The following is a 22,489-nucleotide window of genomic DNA, read 5'->3' on the forward strand; positions in this document are numbered from 1 at the left end:
CTAAATAATATATATAATATATTATAATAAGTAGTAAGTAATATTAAACTAAGGTATATTTATATAGACTAAATAACTTATATTAGTAGTTATAAGAAGTAAATAGGACTTTATAAGTAGTATAAAGAGGGATAAATATATAGTTTAAGTCTATAAAGCACTTTATTAAAAGAAGTATATAAAATAATAAATATAGTATAAATAGGCTAAATAGGAGCTAGTATAATAATTATATATAACTTTAATTAAAATATAAAGAAAAGAATAAAAAAAAGAAGTAAGGTATTAATATACTAAAAAGTAAAAGCGTTTATATTAATTCTCTTTAATATAAATATTATAATAATAATAATAAGGTAAAAATAATAGACTATAAGGGGTAGTTTAAGTAGAGAGATCTAATAAGAGATAAATATATTATTATAATAAAAGTAAGTTTTATTCTATTAAGCTAATACTATAATATACTTTTATAAGAAGTATATAAAGCTATAGTATTAATAAACTAAAGTAAGAAGAAGTAATAATACTTATCTTATAATACTAGTTATTTATATTATTAAAGTAAAGAAAAGAGGGTGTTTATATAAAGTAAAATAAAATAGAGGCGTTATAAGTAGAAGTATCTCTTTAAATCCTAAATAATATAAATAATATAATAGAATAAAAATATAAAAGTAATAAGATATAATAAAAATAAAATGAAATAGTATAAGTTAAGTTTATACTAATATAATTTAAGCTTATAAAGTATTATTTAGTAGTATTAGTTAAGCTATAAAGCTATAACTATAATATATCTCTTAAGTATCCTCTTAATAATTAACTATTTTTAAGTAATAATATAATTAAAAGAGGATAGAATAACTTTTAATTATTAGTATAATAGCTATATTACTTAAGCTATATCTTATTATATAAGTAGTTATTCTAACTCTTTATTTCTAAAATTATTATTTAATATCTTTATATCTAGTTATTTTAAAAGTAGGAATATATACTTAATATAGTTTATAAAGTTATTTTAGAGGATAATAAGGTTATTAGGTTCTTAAAAACCTTTAGGAGATTAGATAAACTTCTTTAAGTAGTTCCCTATATATATTAAACTTTATAGGGGTTCTCTAGTAAGTATAATAAGTTAATATAAAGAGTTCTCTAGAGTATAAAAATAGATTTAAAAAGGATTTTTTTATTTATAGTTTAACTTAGTATTTAATAACTTATTAATAGATTTTATAATATTAAAGGATAGTATTAAGTTATTTATATTTAAGTAGCTTAGTTAGAGTATATAGGTATACTACTTATTAAACTATATAATAATATATTTATACTACTTTATAATTATCTTTTAAACTTCTTCCCTATTTTTATCTAATTAGCTAAAAGCTTATATATATATAGTAATTTTTTATTTTAATATGAAGATATTAGCTTAGTTAAGAACCCTCTATATAAGTATAAAGGTCTTAATTAATATAATTAAGTTATACTTATAAAAAAAGTAGAAAGAGGAGTAGCTAATTAATACTTAAATAGTTATTTAGTTTATAAAAAGTATAATATAAAAGTAAGGTTAAAAGTTATAATTAATATTTTTAAACTAAATTAATAAAGTATAAATAATAAGCTAATAACTTTTTTTAATAATTTTATTAGTATAAAGATTATAAACTATTATAACTTATTAATAAAAAGTATATTTCTTATTAAAAGTAATAATATAACTTTTATTCTTTAGTCTTCTATTTATAATTAGTGTTCTATATAACTTATAGTAATAAATAATATCTTCTTAGATAAATTTAGTAATAAGCTTTAAATTAGTTTATAATATCTATTTTATTTTAATTTATTCTATTAAGAGGTCTCTAACTTTAACTATATTATACTTATTTACTTTCTAAATATCTAAAGCTATTTTTATAAATAGAAGTTTAATAAGTATTATAAAGGAGTATATATTATTAATTTAGTATACTTTATATAATTAATAGTTTAAATATATTAAGATTATATTTATAATAAACCTATAGAGGTTTAGCTAGAAGTAGTTATTAGTAAGCTTTTTAAATATAGTATTATATCCTCTATATCTACTTTTAATATAAGTATATATAATAAAATAGTTTCTCTTAATAATATTATTAATAATATATTATAGTATTAGTTTATAAATATTAAGGTATATAAATAAAAGCTTATTATAAAAGGTAAAGCTAATAGCTTTTACTTATTATTACTTATATTAGTTTATAGAAATACTTAGTAAGTAGTAAAAAGTACTAAAGAAGTATATAATCTATTAAAACTTAATTAATTAGGTTTATAAATTACTTAATATAAATAATAATATTATAAAGAGGGAGCTTTATTTATTATTATTATTATTAATAGTTATAGCTATAATATCTATAGTAGTATAAATATCTTTATAACTTTAAGCCTTATTAAAAGAGGTATATATTTATATATCTATAAAAAAGATTTATTAGTTAATTTAATTATTAATCTCTCTTTTTACTTCTTTATCTTATTTATCTAAAAGCTTATTAAGTTTCTTAGAGAAGCTATTAGTAATAATATTCTATATACTTAATATATATTAGATTTTAAAGTTAAATATATAGATCTATATAATTTATTAAATAATAAGAGTATTAAAGAGATTAAAAACTATACTATTAATCTAAACTATAAATATCTTTATATCTATTTTAATAATAAAATAATAACTAAAGAGATAATTATATACTTATTTTAATACTTTTAAAAAACCTTAAAGTTCCTTTTTTCTTATATTATAGTTAAGCTTCACTCCTACTTATAAGCTACTTTTATACTATAAAATATACTTTTTTCTATTAATAAATTAGCTAAATATAGCTTTTTATTTTATACTATTAGTATTAACTACTAAATAAATAATACCTCTATTAAGCTTATAATTAAGTCTAATAAGAATTAGAGATAATATAAGCTTATATTTTAGCTTATTTATAGCTTTCTATTAGTTAAAACTTTATATAAACTTAATATCTTTCTTTAGAAGCTTTATAAGGGGTTTAATAATAATTAAAAAGTAAACTACTTATATTTAGTAAAATAAAGTAATTCTAAAGAAAGTATAAAGTTCTATAAATCCTTTATAAACCTTTTATTTAGTTATTTTAATAATTTTTAATTATTCTAAATACTAACTATTAGTACTATATATATACCTAATAATAGTTACTATAGTTTAAGCTTATTAAGATTTATTTACTAAAACTAAGTACTCTACTAACTTAAGGTTAAGTAGTATTTTATTAATATTTTAGATATACTTAAAGATAAATCTCTATATTTCTAAGTAATTAAGTACTTTTTTATTATTATATTATATTATAAAGCTTTTAATAGTAATATTATTAAAGAAAGCTTTATAATAATAAGGGATTAAATTATATAGGATCTTTATTATTACTTTTATAAACTAAGTAATAAAATTAGTAGTACTTTATAGTAAAGTATATATATATAGTAACTTAATTAATATAGTAAATATTATAAAGTTTTAGCTCTTTATATTAAGTAGGATTTAGTTATATCTTAAGAAGAAGTTAAATAGAAAGAGAAGCTAATATATAGTAAAATCCTCTAAGAACTTATTTTTAGCTAGAAGTAAAGCTATATTTTAAAGTATAACCTTATTAATCTAAATAGCTAAATTAATTAAGTATATCTTTCTATCCTTTTTTTTTTAAAAAAAGAAGGAGTTCTAATATAATATATAACTCTCTTTTAGAATACTTTTCTATAAGTAGTTTTTAAGTATTTAAATAACTTTAATTTTAAGTACTTTTAAAATTAATATACTTTATATTTATTATACTTTATATAGAATAGTTTAAATAGATTATAATAAAGCTACTAATAGATAGATAGATCTATAATAAAGAAACTTTTATATTATAGCTATTTCTCTATTCTTTTAAACTTATATAAATAGAGCTTTCTTTTAGTTAGTTAAGTATAATATAATATTAAGTAGTTTATTTAGTTACTCTTAAGTAAAGTACTCTCTTATTAAAATATTAGAGAACTTAAGTATAATTAGGTTTATAAAAAGGTTTTTAATATATATTTTAAGCTTTTTCTAAACTTTAGCTTATACTTTAAGCTTTTATTTAAAATCTCTTTCTAAAATAATACTATTTAATAGTATATTATTAATAAAGTAGATCTTCTTATTTTTAGTCTTATATATAATATTAATTTTAATTATATTAGAGGAGTTCTAACCTCTATTTAAAGCTTTATAGAAAAATATTATTCTTACTCTTATAATAACTTTACTTAAAAAGTTCTTATTTTATTAAGAATAATAGAAAACTTAAGCTTTTTTTTAAGTAAATCTAATACTTTACTTATTATTAGATTTAGAAATAGCTATTAGTTTATAAACTTTAGTTAGTAAGAGCTATTCTAAAAGCTTAAAACTAAACTTAAACTTAATAAGAGCTACTTTATATAAAATCTTTTCTTAGTATTTATTTTATTTAAACTTATTTATAAAACTAAAACTATAAGTAATATATTAAACTTTTTAGACTATTTAAGAAGCTTTAATAGTATTTATTATAGTAAAATCTTTATATAAGAAAGCTTTATAATAGAGTATAATATATTTTATAGTTCTAAACTATATAGTAATACTATTTTAAAAAAATAAAATATTTACTAAGTTATTACTTTATTAACTTAAAAGCTATTTATAAAACTTCTCTAGCTTATTAAAGAATATAATATTATTTAGCGTTTTTATTATATTTAAGATCTCTTTAGTTATAGCTAGTATATTAAAGCTAGCTTTATATACTTCCTCTACTTATAATAAAACCTTTTTCTTTTTTAAACTTATTTTAGATCTATAATAGTCTATTTATATTTTCTAGTTTTTATAAGTATAATTTAAACTATAATTCCTAAGTTTAATAAGTTTAATAGTTATAAAAATAACTTTAAAAGTAATAGCTTATTAGATTAATACTTTAAGAATTTACTAAAAGAGCTTACTCTTATAATTAAAGATATTTTTAATTTTATTTCTATTTTTAAGCTTAGCTTATACTACTATATTTAAAGATAACTACTTAATATTAAGTATTTAAATATCTTTTTAGCTATTAGTTCTCTAATCCTCCTTTATAATAAGATTTAAAGCTTTATTTATTCCTAATTATAATAAGCTAGTTATTATACTAAATATAATAATAGTAGTTTTTAGTTTCCTTCTTCTTTAAGAATATAATAAGAGCTTTAAATCTTATTAAATATATCTAAGTTAGGGATAATATAAAGAAAAAAAGCTATAAATTAGTTAGTAAAGAAACTAAAAGTATATTTTAGTAAGTATTAAGTAGTATAGTAATAAAAGTTATTATTAATCTATTTATTTATATAACTAAGTTTTATCTTAATTTAATAGATAAAAAAGCTACTAAAAATTAAGCTTTTTAAGGTTTTATTAAATAAGCTAATAAAGAAACCTATATTAAGTATATAGTAACTACTAATATATATATCCTCTATAATAATATTTATAAACTATAGTTCTAAAGTAGTAATATCTATAAAGTTTCTAATTATAATTAAAGTTAATATAATTCTGCTTTAAAGTCTATTAAAGTTAATATAGTTTTTAGATATAATATTTATTATAGAACTAATATTAATAATTCCTAATTATTCCTCTACTAAGTAGTATCTAATTTAAATAGCTACTTAAAAGTGAGGTATAATAAAGTTATATATTATAACTATATACTTTCTATTTAAATAGAGTATAACTTTAAGTTAAGGTTATTAGGAGTTTTTTATAGCTAAAACCTTAATATTAGTTAGTCTAAAGCTTTATAGTATTAATATATCTACTATATTTATATTAATATAGTAGCTTCTCTTAATAAATTATAGCTTCTCTACTAATATATTAGTATTACTTTTTATAGACCTAAGATTATTATTCTTAAGCTATTACTAATTAATTCTATATACTTTATCTTATTATCTTATAAGTTTCTTAATACTTCCCTCTTAGTTTTTAACTTATATAAATATTAGCTAAAGCTAGGTTAGTAGTAACTATATTACTACTATTTACTTAATTTTAATATTACTCTATATATATAGTTATATATTAAAATTTAAGCTATCTATACTCTAGCTAGTTATCTAAGAAAAACTATTCTAATAGAGTAATATTATTAGTTTACTTTTTACTATAAAAAGCTATAGCTTAAAAGTAGGTTTCTTTTAAGTTTTAGAAAAGGGTTATTTAGTATAGCTTCTTAGTTTCTTTATAATAAGTAAGTTCTTATAGTTAAAGTTATAAAAGGACTTATATAACTATTTTATCTTTAATTACTTCTTTAATTTAAGTACTTCTTATAAATATAACGTTTTATTAAGTTAAGATTTAGTCTATAAAGTAAACCCTCTTTACTAAGGAGTTATTATATAAAATATATTAAAAGTTATTATTCTTTATTTTAATAATAATATTAACCTCTACTAGCTTCTTATCTCTTATATAGTTAATATTAATTATATAACTATATATACTTAATATTAATATAATTAATAATAGTTATTAATATTTATTATTTAGTTTCTTTTTATTCTCTCTAAGCTTTATTTATAGTAATTATAACCTCTTAATAATAAATAGATAATTTTAAGCTAAATACTTACTCTAAATAATACTTATTATAGAATTATTTTACTATTACTTCTAACTAGAAGTATACTTTATTTTAGAGGATATAAGCCTAAATAGTTACTAAGTTAAATATTAAGTTCTTTTATTCTTTATTAATAATACTATCCTAAATAATATTATAGTTAGTATAAATATTAATATACTACTTTCTTAAGTAGTATATTACTTTAGTATTCTTTAACTTATCTATAATATTATATTTAGCTATATAATATCTATTTATTCTATAAAAGTAATAACTTTTAATCTTAGGTATATTATATTATATTTAATTTATAATAGTTAAGTTTATAAATTAGCTAGCTTCTTTTTATTATTTATAACTTTTTTATATTATAAATACTTAGTTTATATCTATAATATAACTATTTTATATTAACTTAAACTATTAGCTAAGATTTATATTTAGCTTCTAAATATTAACTATAAGTACTTTTATTTTTTCTTTAATATTTATACTATTAAGAGATATTTAGTATATCTACTTTTAAAAAGTAATAACTTTATTAGAATTTACTACTTTTAAATTACTATATTACTACTAAATATAAATAATTTATATAAACTAATTATTAAGCTTAATAAAACTAATAATTAGAAGAAGAGTAGCTATTTTTATAACTTTCTTTTTATTAATATATATATATAAGTTCTCTCTAGCTACCTATTTAATAATTATATGCTTAATACTTAGCTAAAGCTTCTAAAGTAAGTCCTTAATATTATAAAAGAAAGTTTTTATAATAGCTTTAATAGCTCCTTTTAGTAAATATCTATAAATAAAGTAAATAAGATTTTAGTTTTAATACTTTAGGAGTTCCCTTATAATAGTTTTATAGTATAAGCCTTTAATATAATTAAAAAGAGCTATAATATTAATAGTATTAGTCTTAAAGAGGGGAAGCTTATCCTTAATTACTTAAAGCTCTTTATTAAAATCTTAATAAAAGCTTTTATCTATAATATTATATTAGTTAATAAAAATAGCTTTAATAGCTTCTTAATTATTAAAGTTCTTAATTAGTAATTTAATACTTTACTTTAAGTTCTTAAGATAATAGAGGTAGACTTTTATTAGCTTATTTTTATTAATCTAATAAGCTTTATAAAACTAAGAATTATAAGTTTTAATAAAATCTATAATATTATTACTTATAAATATAAGAGTATTCTTATTTTAAAAAGAATTTATTATAATTAGTATAAACTATTAAAGGTATAACTTTATTAGTTACTTAATAATTCTTATTAATTAATCTATAGAAATATAATAAATATTATTAATAAAAGCTATAAGTTATTATTAAATTCTATAAGTATTATTACTTAAAATATAATAAAGATTAATACTAAAAGCTTATTCTTTACTTTTATTAATACTAATATAAAAGTAAGTACTATTAGTAATATAGTTAATTTCTATAAAATTAATATTAATAGATTAAGTTTATAAACTAAAAAAGCTATTAAATAAGCTATTTTTAGAAGCTAAAATTACTTTAGCTTAATTTTAAATATTTTTAAACGTTTTAGCTTAGATAATAAATATATTAATAAATTTACTCTTAGTAGTAAAGTTATAAAGAATTAAGATATCTTTATATAATATCTCTCTAGTTATTTTAAGCTATATCTTAGCTATAGTAATTATTAATAATTAAAATAATAAAAATATAAGTTATTATCTTAAATAGTTAAAAGTATTAATTTATTTAATCTTAAGTTTTATTATTACTTTTCTAAAAATATAATAAAAAAAAAAGAAAAAAGAGAAAAAAATATAACTAAATAAGTAGGTATTATACCTCTATTTATACTAATTTTAAGTTTAATTAGTTATACTATTTTAAGTTTTTATAGTTAACTTTATATTCTTTCTTTTAAGCTTTTATTAATTAATTTTTTAGGAGTTATATAGATTACTAATAACTTTATAATAGATTTATCCTATTTTTTTATAATAAACTTATTAATTTTTAAAACTATTTTATTTAAATATTATAAAGTTTTATATTTTTATTAGTTTAAAAAGCTTATTAAGTAGATCTAATTTAGTTTTAATAGCTTATAATATTAAAAAATAATAAGAGTAGAAATAAATAAAAATTTAATACTCCTTACTATATAAATTATAATACTTTTAAGGTTTTTTTTAAAGTTTTTTTATATCTCTTCTATTCTTACTAATAAAATTATACTTAGCTATTATATTTTTCTATTTACTAAAAATTAAGTTTATAAATAACTATTTAACTCTTATTAATATATTATATTTTTTAATATTATTTAGTTAATAATAATAGTTATAGTTATTATATATATTGCTTTAATTTATTTACTTAATATAAAAGTAAACTCTCTTCTAATACTTTATATAAATATTTAAAAAAGAGAATAAATCTATTTCTAAGTATTATTAAAATAGTTATAAACTAAGTAACTAAAAGCTATATAATATAATAATATATATATATTTAAAAGTATATAAAACTATTTTAACTATATAACTCTATAATTTTAAAGCTTATAATCTTAAAAGAAAAAAGAAAAGACTTTTTATATTCTTTATAGATCTAAAATAAAAAAAATAAGATAAAAAGCTTAAAAATCTACTAAAAAACGAGTAAATTAAGCTTCTTATCTCTATAAGGATAATAATAATATTTTAGCTAACTTCTCGCCCCTTAAGGGGGCTAGTAATCTGGCCTCTAAACGCCAAAAACGCCGAAAAATCCAGTGGGCCCACTAAACCCCATTCCAGCACTCATCCGATACCTCAAAACGTGGTCCAGTCTACATTCTCCCTGTCGCTGCCACAAAACAGCACAGCGAAAGCTCTCGCCGCATCTTGGGACGCATTCGCGAGTCTCACAAGCTCCCTTCCCGACCTCATGGACTTAGGCATCGCAGGATTTGGGACAGCAACGACGGTTATGGGCTCTCAGGTGTCTACTGGCGACTCTAGCAAGGGTATCAGGGCATCTTTCACATTCTTCGGCTTGAACACTACCGCAAGCACTCTGGTTTCTACTCTGGAACCAGTGAAAGCACGCGTATTGGGAAATGAAACAAGCCAGGGCCTGTCCGTAACCATCTCAACCCCGACGGTATTCGATTCATACATGGCTTTCGTCGACAGCCTCAACAATCCATCGGAGCCGGTGGCACAAATCAGTTTGATCTCCAGTCGTCTCCTCGGCCGCAAGGAGCTGACAGATATTCCTCTTGACACACTGCGCTCTCATCTACAGAGCATTACCACCTCGCAGGTACAAGGAAGCGCTTCCTCCCTCATCTTTGGGCTCCAAGGGGGCCCTGGGACGAACCAGGTTGAGGAAAAGATGCGTGGAGCTGTGACGCCAGCTTGGAGAGCAGCGTACATCCACCTCATCAGCACTGGGGCGTACGTCAATATTACAGACTCCACACCCCAAGATGCTTTGGCGACCGCAGCTGCATGGACTGAAGAGAACAAGGAGGCTGTCTGGCGTAAGTGGGCACCTGGATCTGGCTCATACTTCAACGAAGCCAATCCTTTCAACACCAACTTTAAGGAGGACTTTTTCGGTGGGAATTACGATCGTCTATTTGATGTCAAGCAGAAGTACGACCCTACTGCTAGCATGTTCGTTCTTTCAGGCCCTGGAAGCCACATGTGGGACTACAATCTGGACACTGGCAGATTGTGTCGCATGTCGTAAATACACTGGGCATCTGCATAGGGGTTTTCACAGCCGCTGAGAGCTTAGAGCGGACGGATGGTTTTGGGAGTAGGGGTCCACCTTGAGAGCATCTAGAATAGATCATCGATCATGTAAATTAGTGTATGTCTTAATAACCAAAATGATCCTGATTGCCCATATCTTCTAACTGAGCGATCCACCTTTTGATACGGACCCTTAGTTGTGATCACCAAGTTGCCCCTCAAATTCATGAAAATATTGAAACACAAGACACATACCATTCTTGAGCACGGCATGAGTTAAGATTCTATCAAAACTTGCAGAGGCCAGGTTAGAATATCCTGCCAGAATGACCCAATGCTGCTGGCAACGAGATGAACAACAGAGGATCCAGAACTACCAAATGCCCAGTACTGCCGATACCTGTGCAGTGTAGCAGCATAAAATGCTAGCACAACGAGAGCCTCTGGTTGATGTTGATGAAGAGCCTCGATATACCCATCTGTAACATATAAGGGCCATGCCATAACGGCGTGAACACCGACATCGTATCTTGTTGGCTCCTGTCTGGCCATATCCAAAACCCATTGGACACCAGCCAGTGCACCTAGACAAGCCTCTGTAGCTTCTGACGACGCTGTCATCCTTGTGAGAAACTCTCGCAGCTGATCGGTTTCTGTGCCCGGTGATTGTGACTCTGTCTGCTTCGAGAGGGTTGCAATGTACAGCAAAGGCTTCAAGTCCGACTGCAGAATCTCTGACCAATATTGTCCTGTCACGGCTCGGACGCCTCGATGAAGACGGCAGTAGCTAACAAAACTCTTCACAAAGTCTGCCAGTGTCCCGTATTCTGTTTTCAGCGTCTCATGAAGGACATGAATGCCTAGTAGCGAGGCGAAAATAAACGTGGGCATGTAGGTGCTGTCTGAAATATCGCCCTTGGCCTCAGAGAACAGTTCCAAAGACCGCGTTTGCAGCTCGGTGGCTTGGTGATTGAACAAGCGTGCCTCGGCACCACCTTGTGTAGATAGATGGAGCGCAGACAGTGCAAGAAGTTCGTTCAATAGGTAGGGAGCTGTGAATGCATGCTCAATAGCGGCGTTTATCATAGGCCGTACATTACCCCTCAGAGCCATGAACTCAGCCATGTGAGACTCGGCATGATGAAGGAACACCATGTGCGCCACAGTAAATGTTGGCGAGTCGCAATGAAGGCTACTCGTCAACTGCTGAGGAACGATGGCGACATTTGGCGCCGCACTGCTCGGAGGAGAGGGACTTTTGACTGTTCCAGTCGGTAGTTTTTCTTCGTCTGTATCAGTCTTGAGGAACGAACAGACCCGATCGCTCATGACGCAGTTCCGGCATTCTGGGCGGGTCTCGTCGCATTTGATGTGCCGCCGCTTGCACCCGGCACAGCCATTTCTCGACTTTTTGTGGGACCGACGACCTCCGGGGTGATGATCATGCTGCTGCTTTGGCATCGGTAGTGATATTGCGCGGAATGAGATGAATCAAGAAGAGGTCAAGGAGGGAAAAGAGCCAATACGCGGGTCTGCAAAAAGTAAGAAGAAGGCTGCAAGTAGAAAGGTCTGGTTTGTGCCGGGGCGCGATTCATATTCGCAGTCTTTGCACTAAGGGTATCTGTAGATGGGGCTAGATGCGGGTTGGTGCTTGTTTCGTACATCGTGGCTGAGGCCTTGTGAGATCCAAATTTTGCCTTACACGCGTATTTATTATCAAGCCCCACTTTATTTCAGAAGTTACATGCCTAGATCGCCGTGGAAAAAAGAATGGATTATGGATTCAGATCGATCAGTTGCCCGCGTCGTGCTTCACGCCGTGTTTGTCTGGATAATCAGAGCATATTGTACAAGGAACTCAATGAATTTTAATGGAAGGCTCATGAGTTAGTGAAGACCTCATCATATTGCACAAGTCGCTTACGAACTGACAGTATCATTTGACGAGCCGGCAGCGATTCTAACCAGGCCGAAGTGTTATGTACCGATCGGCGCTTTCGACAAACTCCGGTTTCCGATGAAGGCGCCCCCACTTGCCCGAAGGACCCGGTCTTATCAGCCGTTCTCCGTTGATAGGGCCTCAATTCAGCCCCCAGAGGATTCAAATGCTCCGCCCGAGTTTCCAATCGATGTGAAGCAGAGCGAGGAAGATATCGACATTCAATGAGGACTCCGTTTTCGTCCGTAATGATAGCTAGCTAGAACACAAGAAGCCCCCGATCGAGTCTTTTCCACGCAGCTACCTACTTAGTTAGTATTGCTACTTTGGTTGGCATGCATGTAGACTGCGTGATACTTGAAATGCGTCGCGTCAAATTTGTGGTCAATCTAATGCTTTTGAATACAGCGAATGCGACTGATATAAACGGCTTTATTTCACCTCAAGGTACCGCCCGAAGCGGCCACAAAAGACCTCTCGATTCGATGGCATCTAGCAGGAAAGCCTCTTCCCGGCGGGAGTTACGTATGTACGCCTATTGACTTGACATATATGGCAACGCGAGAATTGATATTCGAAAGATCTAGCGATAGCTACAGCTAGGAGAGACACCCACACGCCTATCTGAAAACCCATCGGCATACCTTTTTCCCCAAATGGCCGGACAACTAAGGTAATAGATGACGGAGCAAGACGAGGGTTGTTGCCCCAAGAGCACACTGGATTTCTTTCTAGATTGCAGGCAAAAGTGTTCAGTAAGTCCAAAATCACATTGTAGGTACTATTTGATGGAAATGTCTGGGGCGAAACGCCGAAAGCCCAATGCCGAGCCACATAAGAGCAGCTGGCGTGGCCAACAATCAATAGTACAGGAGTTTGCTGTGATGAACTTGCAACATGCGGGCACGATGAATGTCTTCGGGACAATGAACGTGTCTCTGGTGCTATTGAGGCTAGGCGAATGCTATTGGGATTGACGCACTTCCGTTTCCGCGGAGCAGATACTCCTGGGAGTCAACATCCTTTAAATCATTGTCATTAACAGTCTGACGACCGAACAAGCACATCCCCAAGTGAACGGTGCACTATCTCCAGCTAGCTGCACGAAGCGGCAGGCCCGGATGGTGAGATCGAATGAGTGGGTCTTGTCAATAAAGAGAAAGTAAACTATTGGGGCGCATCGGGCTTACATTTCCGAACTACCGACGGATCGCATCCTTAACCCAAATTCCACGTCGCAGGATGTCTCGGCGACCTCCTCACTCGCCATCCCTTCATTAACCTTAGATGACAGCCCAAAGCGAATGTAACCTCGGATAGGCATTTGACCAGGATGCAAAGGTTATTTTGAGGACTGCAGCTGAGCTGAGCTGAAAGCCAGTTGCGTTCGTAGAAGCTTTACGTCTTCACGCCTTCAGCTTCTCGCGTCAAATTTCCGCCGAGTGTTCACACGTTCGTCCCAAATCAGAGCGGTTTCCAGGACAGATCGGCATTTCCCCGCTAACTCTCAACGTTTCTCACCGCCATTGGCGGAGATGACTGCTGTCTACCGGGAGTTCTTAGTTTTACGACCATTTTGCCAAGCCACTAGAGCCAACTCCGCAAAGGCGCGGACAAAAGTTGCCCAACAGGAAGAAATTCATCAAGACCTTGTCTCTTGGCAGGTTACAACCGTCCCAAAGCAGCCGCCCAGATCCGAGGTCAGCGGGGGTCCTCAAGAGCCCTTGCAATTCTAAACGTGCTTAATGGTCTCAAGTAGAGTTAAGCTTACTCCCGCAACCACCCAATGTCGCATTAAACATAGAGTAAACAACGCCTTGTGCCTCCTCCAAACCATCGCGACTGGCGGAAGAACATTCTAATAGCTTGGCAGGACACGTCGTATATGAAAGAAAAGCTCGGCCGACCGGAGCGGAACCAAGCTACGCCATTCTCGATATGGAAGCTGCAACTCAATCGGGGATATTCCCGATGAAATAGATTGAGCTCACTGCTCAGAAATATTTGTATTAAATCACCTGTGTCTCCGCCGTTTGCTTGAGTCCGTGGATCACTGCCAGTTTCTCTTTGCTGCCCACTTATACCACTGTCTTCGACCCTCCGGCCCGTGCAAACCGCAGATCGTCATCATGAAGTTTTCCACAATCTTCGCGTCTCTGGCACTCAGCGCCGTGCAGATCACGGCTGCTCCCGCACCCGAGCCTGCCCAGCTGGAGGCTCGCGCGCCCACTCTTTACCTCTGTGGCGACAGCACCATGGCCCGCAGCAGCGACTCCCAGATGGATGGTTGGGGACAGTATGTCTCCAAGTACCTGAACATCGCCGTCGTTAACAGAGCCATTGGCGGTCGTTCCTCCCGCTCATTCTGGAACGAGGGCCGCTTCCAAAACGTCGCGAACGAAGTCAAGTCCGGAGACATTGTCGTCATCGAGTTCGGCCATAACGATGTCGGCTCGCCCCGCTCCAACGACAACGGTCGCTCCGTTTGCCCTGGCGAGGGTACTGAGACTTGCGTCTCCGACACCACCGGCGAGACCGTGTACACCTTCGTTTTCTACGTCATCCAGGCTGCCAAGCTCTTGAGAGCCAAGGGTGTCACCGTCATTCTCAGCTCTCAAACCCCCAAGAACCAGTGGTCAACCGGCAGCTGGGTTGGCACTCCCTCTCGCTTTGTCGCTATGCAGCTCAAGGCGAAGAACACTCTGGCCGACTCCGGTGTCACCTTTGTCGACCACCACCAGGCCGTCAGCAACATGTACCGCAAGATGGGAGCTACTGCTGTCAACGCTCTTTACATCAAGGACAACACCCACACCAGCCCGGCTGGCGCCGACTTGAGCTCCCAGGCTTTTGTTCAGGCCATCTCCCAGAACATGAACGGCACCACCAGCTTGGCCGCTCATGTCAAGACCCCGGTCAAGATCGTTTACTAAACGAACGGTTGATTCTCATGCCCAGAGTCAATTGAAAAAGCTGCATTGCCTTGCTTGGAGAGGTGCCAGGGCCGAGCAGAGGACAGCTCAATCCCTTATTCACTGTAAATATTATACGGAAGCTCCATTTGTACATATTTAGGCGCTCCTGTGCATAGCCTAGCCGTATCTACTGAATCACTCTACATTTCTGCCCCCATCTCAAGTGCTCACATCTATGTCCGAACCAAGACCCCTCTCTCGAAAAATAATTCATCTGAGACATAGAACTGCGTGGCTTGAATGGGATTAGGGAACTACGAACTTGTTTCCCATTCACTGGCAAACCGCAATAGCATCCATCCAACAAAAAATCGGCGAGTGTCTGAATACTCTCGTCCCCCACCTTTATTGTCTCCGGCGCCTGATGAAACTCCGCATGTGACTCACGATCCGCTGCGATCTGTCCTCAGAAAATCTTTCCCATGAACTTACACAACTAATGAAAATGGTCTGGTGGTGTAGTTGGTTATCACGTCAGTCTAACAGCACAGAATGTCTTCGGACGTTCTTCCTGGTTCACTGAAGGTCTCCGGTTCAAGTCCGGGCTAGATCATATGCATTCCTTTTTGTCGGGGCTAAACAGCGCGTGCAGCTAAATGTTTAGATGGCGCCTGTGTTAAAGCAGCTTGTACCTATAAGATATAACGAGAAGAAGGAAGTTTATTTATGTATTGAAACGTACGCAACCTGTGCGTTCATAATTGCGTTGCAAACCCCACCTAGCGCCTTAATTGCATCAGCATAATTGATAGCGCGTGACTTATATATAGCCCTGCCTGGCCGAGTTTTATGTGAACCACAACTAGATGTGATTATGATGGGCCAAGTGACGGCCGCAAATATCGTCGTCACAGACGGCAATGCAGCACCGCCGGCACCAATCAGTCTTCTTAGCGTTGGTCTGATTGCCACACCAGAAACACCAGCTAGGCCTCTGACCTTTCTGAACCAACATTTCAGAAAAATCTTCTCGAGCCTGGTGACTTGCAGTACCGATAATCTCATCAAGAACCTCGCCTCTGGACATGTCCGATTCAAGCCTCGGTAGCCACTTCACCCACGGAATCCACGATCCCGCTGTCTTAGCACCCATGACTAGAAACTCGCCACCAATGTCTTTTCGCACGAAAATCAAGCTTTCTAACCCGCCCAGAATATCTTGAGGCTTGACTTCATGCCCTCGCTTTTCGGCCTGTTCGAGGATAAATGAGCGGATAGTTTGGCCAATGATTCGACTGACCATTGCAAGGTTTCCTCTGATGGTCAAGTCGAGTGTAGTCAAGGCATGGATGAGGTCCGCGGTAGCAACTGGCTTCTGAAACTGGCTCTGCCACCTTTTGACTGCCACCGTCCGCGATATTCCGAGAATGCCCAACCTCTTCAGGAACTGGCCATCGAAATCGACAGCTGTACCTTGGATGCCTATAGCTTTCCCAAAGAACACGATATCAGGGCTTGCAACATGGGAGTATTCTTCTCTGAGAAACGAAAAGGGGGCACCGCAACGAATCGCGGTTAATGTTTCGTCCACGGCAAGTAGGAGACTCTCCTCCGCGCATAATGTAGCCAAGCGCGCCAACAGTCCAGGGTCTAGAATTCGGCCGTTGTACTGGTTTTCGACGATTTCAATAATGATTCCTATGCAGCCTTGGTCTTTGGCTTCATAGAGCTGATCTCTGAGCTCGTCATCCGACACGCCTTCAGTGTGGAGGAGGATCGGATCGTGACCGTAAGGTTTCTGGGTTGAGGAAAATCTCAGTCCTGGCTTCTTCAAATTTCTCTGTTAGGCCCACCATTGCTCATATTCTATGGGAAGACTTACATACTACTGAGCTTGAGACCGTGGTAGAGGCTGCAGCCGCGTACGTGTCCGACAGAAGGGCCCATCGAGGTCGTTTTGCCTGGATGTCCTCCCAACCAAGTCGTTTTAATGTGTCGTCTTCATCCGTAAACGGACTCTCAGATGATTCTGATGACTCAGACATGGAGATCTCCGTGAGAGTCAAGATGATTTTAACAACGTTGTCTGGGTTCATTGCCTTGCTGGTGGTAACCCCATAGTCAATGGGGTAAAACCCTCCAAAGTAAGCTCTAGCCGTCTCTTAGTAGTCTTCCAGGCTGTCATACCATGAGAATGAGAGACCTACGCGAAAGCTTCTTCATAAGAGTGAAGCAGTTCACCGTAACGGCGCTCTAACCCTATGCGGTTTCCAAGATATTCGCGCCAGAGAGGATTGTGGAGTGTCAGCGACTGCATTTGCTCGTAACATAAAATGCTGCCATCGCAGTTATTGAAGTCATGATCAAGACTGCGGAGCGGAAGGCCGGCAGGTACTGCCGTGTTGTAGTCTTGATCAGTTGACATGACGATTGTTGGAAGTCTGTGGCTTTGCGCAACTGATGTGTTGGAATCCAGAATGAGGAATTTCTCTGATTTGGTTTGTTAAATATCGATGTTTCCAAACCACAATTGAAGTATTCCTTTTGTCAATGCACCAGGGCTGCTTTTGCTGACCATGAACATATGAGGGTTGCAATGATTTGGTTGGAGCAAAGGATGTTAAAATATGTGAAGTGTGGTCGTTATATGATACCTGATATGACCATTCAAGTAGCAGTTGTAGATAGAATTCATACTGAGAAGATGGCTGTGATTGCTATACTTAGCCAAATGTTGCTGCCTCAAAAGTTCTCCCCCTGCTTGCGCCCGAGATGACAGTCAACCTAGAACGGTAGAGCCAGTTGGTGCACCTCGTGAGGTAGGGTCATGAGACTGAGTGGTTCTAGACCCTTCTGCGATATGTCGTTTGGTGTCCAATCGGCACAAAGAGTCACAGGGCCTCGAATAGTGTGATGTGGAGTGCTTGTTTTGACTTCAGAGGTACGCTGGAACGCGTTCACAAATAAGAATTGACAAGGGGTTCTTATTAAGGGGCTTCGAGGACCGAGGTTCATCCAACGGAACTGAAATGGATGTTGAAAAGAGGCCAAATGATAAGGCAAGATGTCATGGGGCTGAGACATCATGGTAGAAGCCATCACAATACCTTTCCAACAGCACATGCATGTACGCTTAGATACTTTTCAACATGCGTTCAACTCGTAAGTGCCACCAATAGAAGCGTTCCTGTCCCAAGGCGCACTTGCTATGAACGTGGTCAAATTCGCAGCATCCCTAAGGAAGCCTTACGTGAAGTGGCAGAGCCCCTTGGTCGTCAAATTGCAGTGCAGTCAATGGCTCGGCTCCCGAGCCACGTGAGTATGCACAATCCAGTCCATTTGTTTAGCCTTCGGACATGTCCGACGTGGGGCGAGTGAATTGGAGGAGGAAACCAATTGACCAATAATCTTCCCTTTTCACAAGCCCCTGCTCAGGTACGTGTAGTTGGGACGATGTGTGTGACAAGGTGCTGTAAATGAATGAGATACTTCCCGTCCAGGCATTCATTAAAATCCAAAGTCAGCCTTGCACATCCCAGACGCCTTGCAACCGCCTGCCCGGGGCGAATAATCGGGCTCACCCCTGTAGGTCCCTGTAGGTCAGACATTCCTCCGCCGTAAGCCGAAGGGATCGGCCCCGGCGACCCACACCTGATCGGCATCCTGCAGGGGGTTGCCCCAATCCTGACCCCGAATCAGACCGTCATCCCTCCGATCGCCGCCTGTCAGTATCAATTTGTTCTGGATCGGGGCAGTGTACAACGGTCAAATAACTTGATAGCATTCGTCTGTTTGTCCTGTTCATGCGGGTTCGCGATGAAGAAGTTCCCCAAGCCACCCACTGAGGCGCCACTTGCAAATCTCCGCGAAACAATCAGTCAAGCTCTACTCTAAGCTGATGTTAGCAATGTGCCACATCGCTGAGCCCTTTGCGACCTTTTTTTTTTTTTTTTGGGATGCCATTGGATCAAAAGCGACTTTCCGCCACTGGTCTGCCATCCATGGCCACGAGATGTGGCTGGTGTTGGGGCTCATGACGACTAATTGCCCAAGGGAATGATGGGAGATTGGCGTGTATTGTCTCTGTAGTCATTGGCTGCATTTAGAGGTGACTCTGGAAGAATCAGCCGTGGTTGGGGTCATCTTCTTATGGATGGTCACATTTGAGCTGGGATATCAGGATGCCTCCATATGTTAATTTCTAGGGGCAAAATCTGTCCCTCGAGCGTGGGCAAATCTACGCCCAATTAGTGTGTGATAACAATTTCTGGATGAGTTCCTCCAGGTAAATGGTGTATAAATAATGCGATGCAATGGTATTCATTGCCCAAGATGCTTCAAGATGTCCTGCACATTATTCCAAATCATGTACCCTTCCTCCCAGGGAGCTGCATGCCGGCCCTCACATCGAGTGCCTCTGACCACACGCAAACCGCCAATTCCGTTCAGGCGAGCTTCAAGCTTATCGGCCTGATTCGTCGGAACCAACTGATCTTCCGCGCTCTGATCTATCATGATGAGGCGCGGTGCCTTTCCGGACTTGACTCTCTGTTCGAGCTCATCAACAGGGACATGGGACGGACTTGGGGCCTCCCACTTTGCTTGGTCTGGTCCAAATGTGATGCTCTGAAATCCTTGATAGACTTCCTTGAGGCTAGCATGCGATGACCCCAAGTCATGTACAAGACCCGGCAGATCATACAATTCGTTCATTCCCACAACCGCCACGGGCCGAGGGGGCTCCATAGTAGCGTCGAGGCCCCAGGCTTGTGGTGACCGGAGAGTCGACTGGAAGGCAAGACATGCGCCAGCACTATGGCCTGAAAGGATGTATGAATCATCATGAAGACCAAGCGTACGTAGAAAAGCGAATCCTTGAAGAACGTCGCGGATATGGTCGGGATGATGCCCATCTCTCGACGGATCTGAGCTATCTCCCTTAGTCGGATCGTAAGGTAAAGTTGGATGAGTTGGAAATGGCGACAACGTATAGTTCATTGAGATGATCGCAGTGATTGGGTGTTTCGTGTCGCTGCCAGCAAAGGCATGAGCCGCGGCAGGTTCAATAGAAGTTGAGGTGAGTTCAGGGTCTCGCCATGCCCCGCCATGGATATGCTGCCAACAAGGAATGCCGTTGGCAGGTGAATATGTCGGCAGATTGGCGACTGGTTGTCCAACGAGGTTGTTTGTTTGATTCGTCTTCGGAAGGTAGATGTTAAGGGTCTGAAACCTGTGGCCATTGTTCACGTAAGGCAAGTTCAGAGCTGCGACCACCGGCACAGGCTGGTCTAGGTTTGGGCTCTTAACCTCCGTCAACTGCCACTGAGTGTTGTTAGAGCTCGCCATTCTGACGGCAATCAATTAGAAGAAGTGAATTTTAGTAGGACAACTAGATGCACAGGACAAGAAGTCGAAGTATATAAGCAACTGACCTGAAATGACCTGGCATACCCGGATTTAACTACTCTCCTAATGGTAAGTGCTGACAACTAGGACTTTTTGCATGCTATGTTAGAACCAATAGAGCAACTACTAAACCCGCGAGACGTTCGGAGTGATATGCAGCAGCCTCACTAGAGCGCACTAGGAAAACATTATCTCCGCGATCTCCGCTTTCTATTTGGCACGTAACACATGGGCGAAGAGGAACTGGAGAGGAACAACATTCGAATGGCATAACCGGCGATGTTATGCAAACCTGTGTGTGAAACCAATCCCAGAAGGACGGTATCGAATCGTGTTCATTACGTGAAGGAAAGGTGTCACGAATGCACACTGCATGATCGATGGGAGGCGTTGTATGGGTCAATTTTGGTAGTATTTAATGTTGAACTTTTAGTATGAACATTCAAATGACTAGGTTGTTTGTATACATAATGCAACGTGATTGTATTAATCCTTCGCAGCCGCCTCAGCATCCTCGTCCTGACCGTCCGCATCTTGGTCAGGATTGACCTCATAATACCTCAACCACCGCAGAACAGCGTACAGCAAGCAGGCTAGTAAAGACCCGAACGTAGGCCCGAACACGTAAATCCAGAAATAACCTGGAAACTGGCGATTGACCACAGCTGGTCCAAATGACCGAGCGGGGTTAAGCGACGCACCTGTGAAGTAGACTCCTGTTGGTTGAATAAACTGTTAGCACGTTCTGCTCTTCGTAATGTTCTAGTGATGTCTTCATGGACTACTCACCAACCAGTTCCGACAGGAAGAACGACACGCCGATTCCGACAGGTGCAAGAAAGGTTGAGCGATGTTTCTCAACGGCAAGCATCAATATGACAAAAACAAGCTGAGCGGTCAAGATCAGCTCGATGAAAAAGCCTTGTGCGGTGTTTGTCCCGTTTCCAAGAAGCGTGTCGACCACCAAAGGCCCGGGAAACATAGCAGACGCGATGCCTGCTGCGCATATTCCAGCTATTATCTGCACGGGCAGGATGAGAAGGCCACGGAGTACCGGTAGTCCGCCACAGACTACGAGGGCTAGCGTAACCTTGGGGAAAAGCGAATTAGACAAAGGTCACCCAGAGAGAGACATTGGATAGGATTGATTTCACTTACGACGGGATTGAATAGCCCTCCACTGACTCGGTAAAATGCCCAAACGTTGGCCGTCAACGAGACACCAAAGGATAGGGCGACGAAGAGGATGACTGTCAGGGTATCTTCAGATGCACTGGCTGCTGCTACCACATTGGCAACTTGCGTTCCGGCGAAGGAGAAGAACAGGAAAAGAAAAGTGCCGCAGAACTCTCCTAATCCTGATACAATCTTGTTCCTTGTGGTATCGGCGATGCTAAGCATCGGGAGGGTATTGTCGTGGTCGCCATCGCTCGCCAGCTTTTGGATGACTCGCTTAGGATTCTTCATTTTGGATAGTAGTCGCGGCATGGTGAAGGTCGATGTCTGATCAGGGTCGGGGAATATTTAACTGAGGGCGGGACCCCAGTATCGAAGAAGGTCTAAGAGCCACGAGCTCTATATTAATTTGAGACATGTCTGTGTTTATATGAAATGCCGGTCCTTGCCCGTCACTTTACATGTTTTCTCTGTTTTTACTCCGTCAAAGAAAGGCATGGACGGGTGACGGAATCATTCCGAAGCAAGCGCCCGTTACGACACTAGACCCGCATCCGGCAGTGCCCCGACCTTCGAAGTAT

General features: G+C 35.8%; 4 protein-coding genes across 4 annotated transcripts; 2 read left to right on the plus strand and 2 right to left on the minus strand.

Annotated features, from left to right (window-relative positions):
* Positions 1-9,657: 9,657 nt before the first annotated feature.
* Positions 9,658-10,467, plus strand: apf9-0 (FAD-linked oxidoreductase apf9; the record flags this gene model as incomplete). Its single annotated transcript, XM_036640573.1, has 1 exon — positions 9,658-10,467. One exon carries the CDS (start codon positions 9,658-9,660, stop codon positions 10,465-10,467), a length of 810 nt encoding a protein of 269 aa, XP_036494442.1.
* Positions 10,468-14,540: 4,073 nt separating this feature from the next.
* On the plus strand, positions 14,541-15,344 carry rha1 (Rhamnogalacturonan acetylesterase; the record flags this gene model as incomplete). Its single annotated transcript, XM_036640574.1, has 1 exon — positions 14,541-15,344. The coding sequence occupies one exon, from the start codon at positions 14,541-14,543 to the stop codon at positions 15,342-15,344; it is 804 nt and encodes a 267-aa protein (XP_036494341.1).
* A 968-nt stretch (positions 15,345-16,312) lies between these two features.
* On the minus strand, positions 16,313-17,751 carry CGCS363_v008726 (uncharacterized protein; the record flags this gene model as incomplete). The annotated part of the gene is made up of 4 exons (XM_036640575.1): positions 16,313-16,320; positions 16,380-17,154; positions 17,213-17,477; positions 17,534-17,751. 4 exons carry the CDS (start codon positions 17,749-17,751, stop codon positions 16,313-16,315), a joined length of 1,266 nt encoding a protein of 421 aa, XP_036494339.1.
* A 3,467-nt stretch (positions 17,752-21,218) lies between these two features.
* On the minus strand, positions 21,219-22,220 carry AQY2 (Aquaporin-2; the record flags this gene model as incomplete). Its single annotated transcript, XM_036640576.1, has 3 exons — positions 21,219-21,448; positions 21,522-21,822; positions 21,891-22,220. The coding sequence occupies 3 exons, from the start codon at positions 22,218-22,220 to the stop codon at positions 21,219-21,221; spliced, it is 861 nt and encodes a 286-aa protein (XP_036494338.1).
* Between the last annotated feature and the right edge of the window lie 269 nt (positions 22,221-22,489).

The sequence above is a fragment of the Colletotrichum siamense genome, assembly GCF_013390195.1.
Source record: "Colletotrichum siamense strain Cg363 chromosome Unknown KSG_Cg363_contig05, whole genome shotgun sequence".
NCBI classification, from domain to species: domain Eukaryota; kingdom Fungi; phylum Ascomycota; class Sordariomycetes; order Glomerellales; family Glomerellaceae; genus Colletotrichum; species Colletotrichum siamense.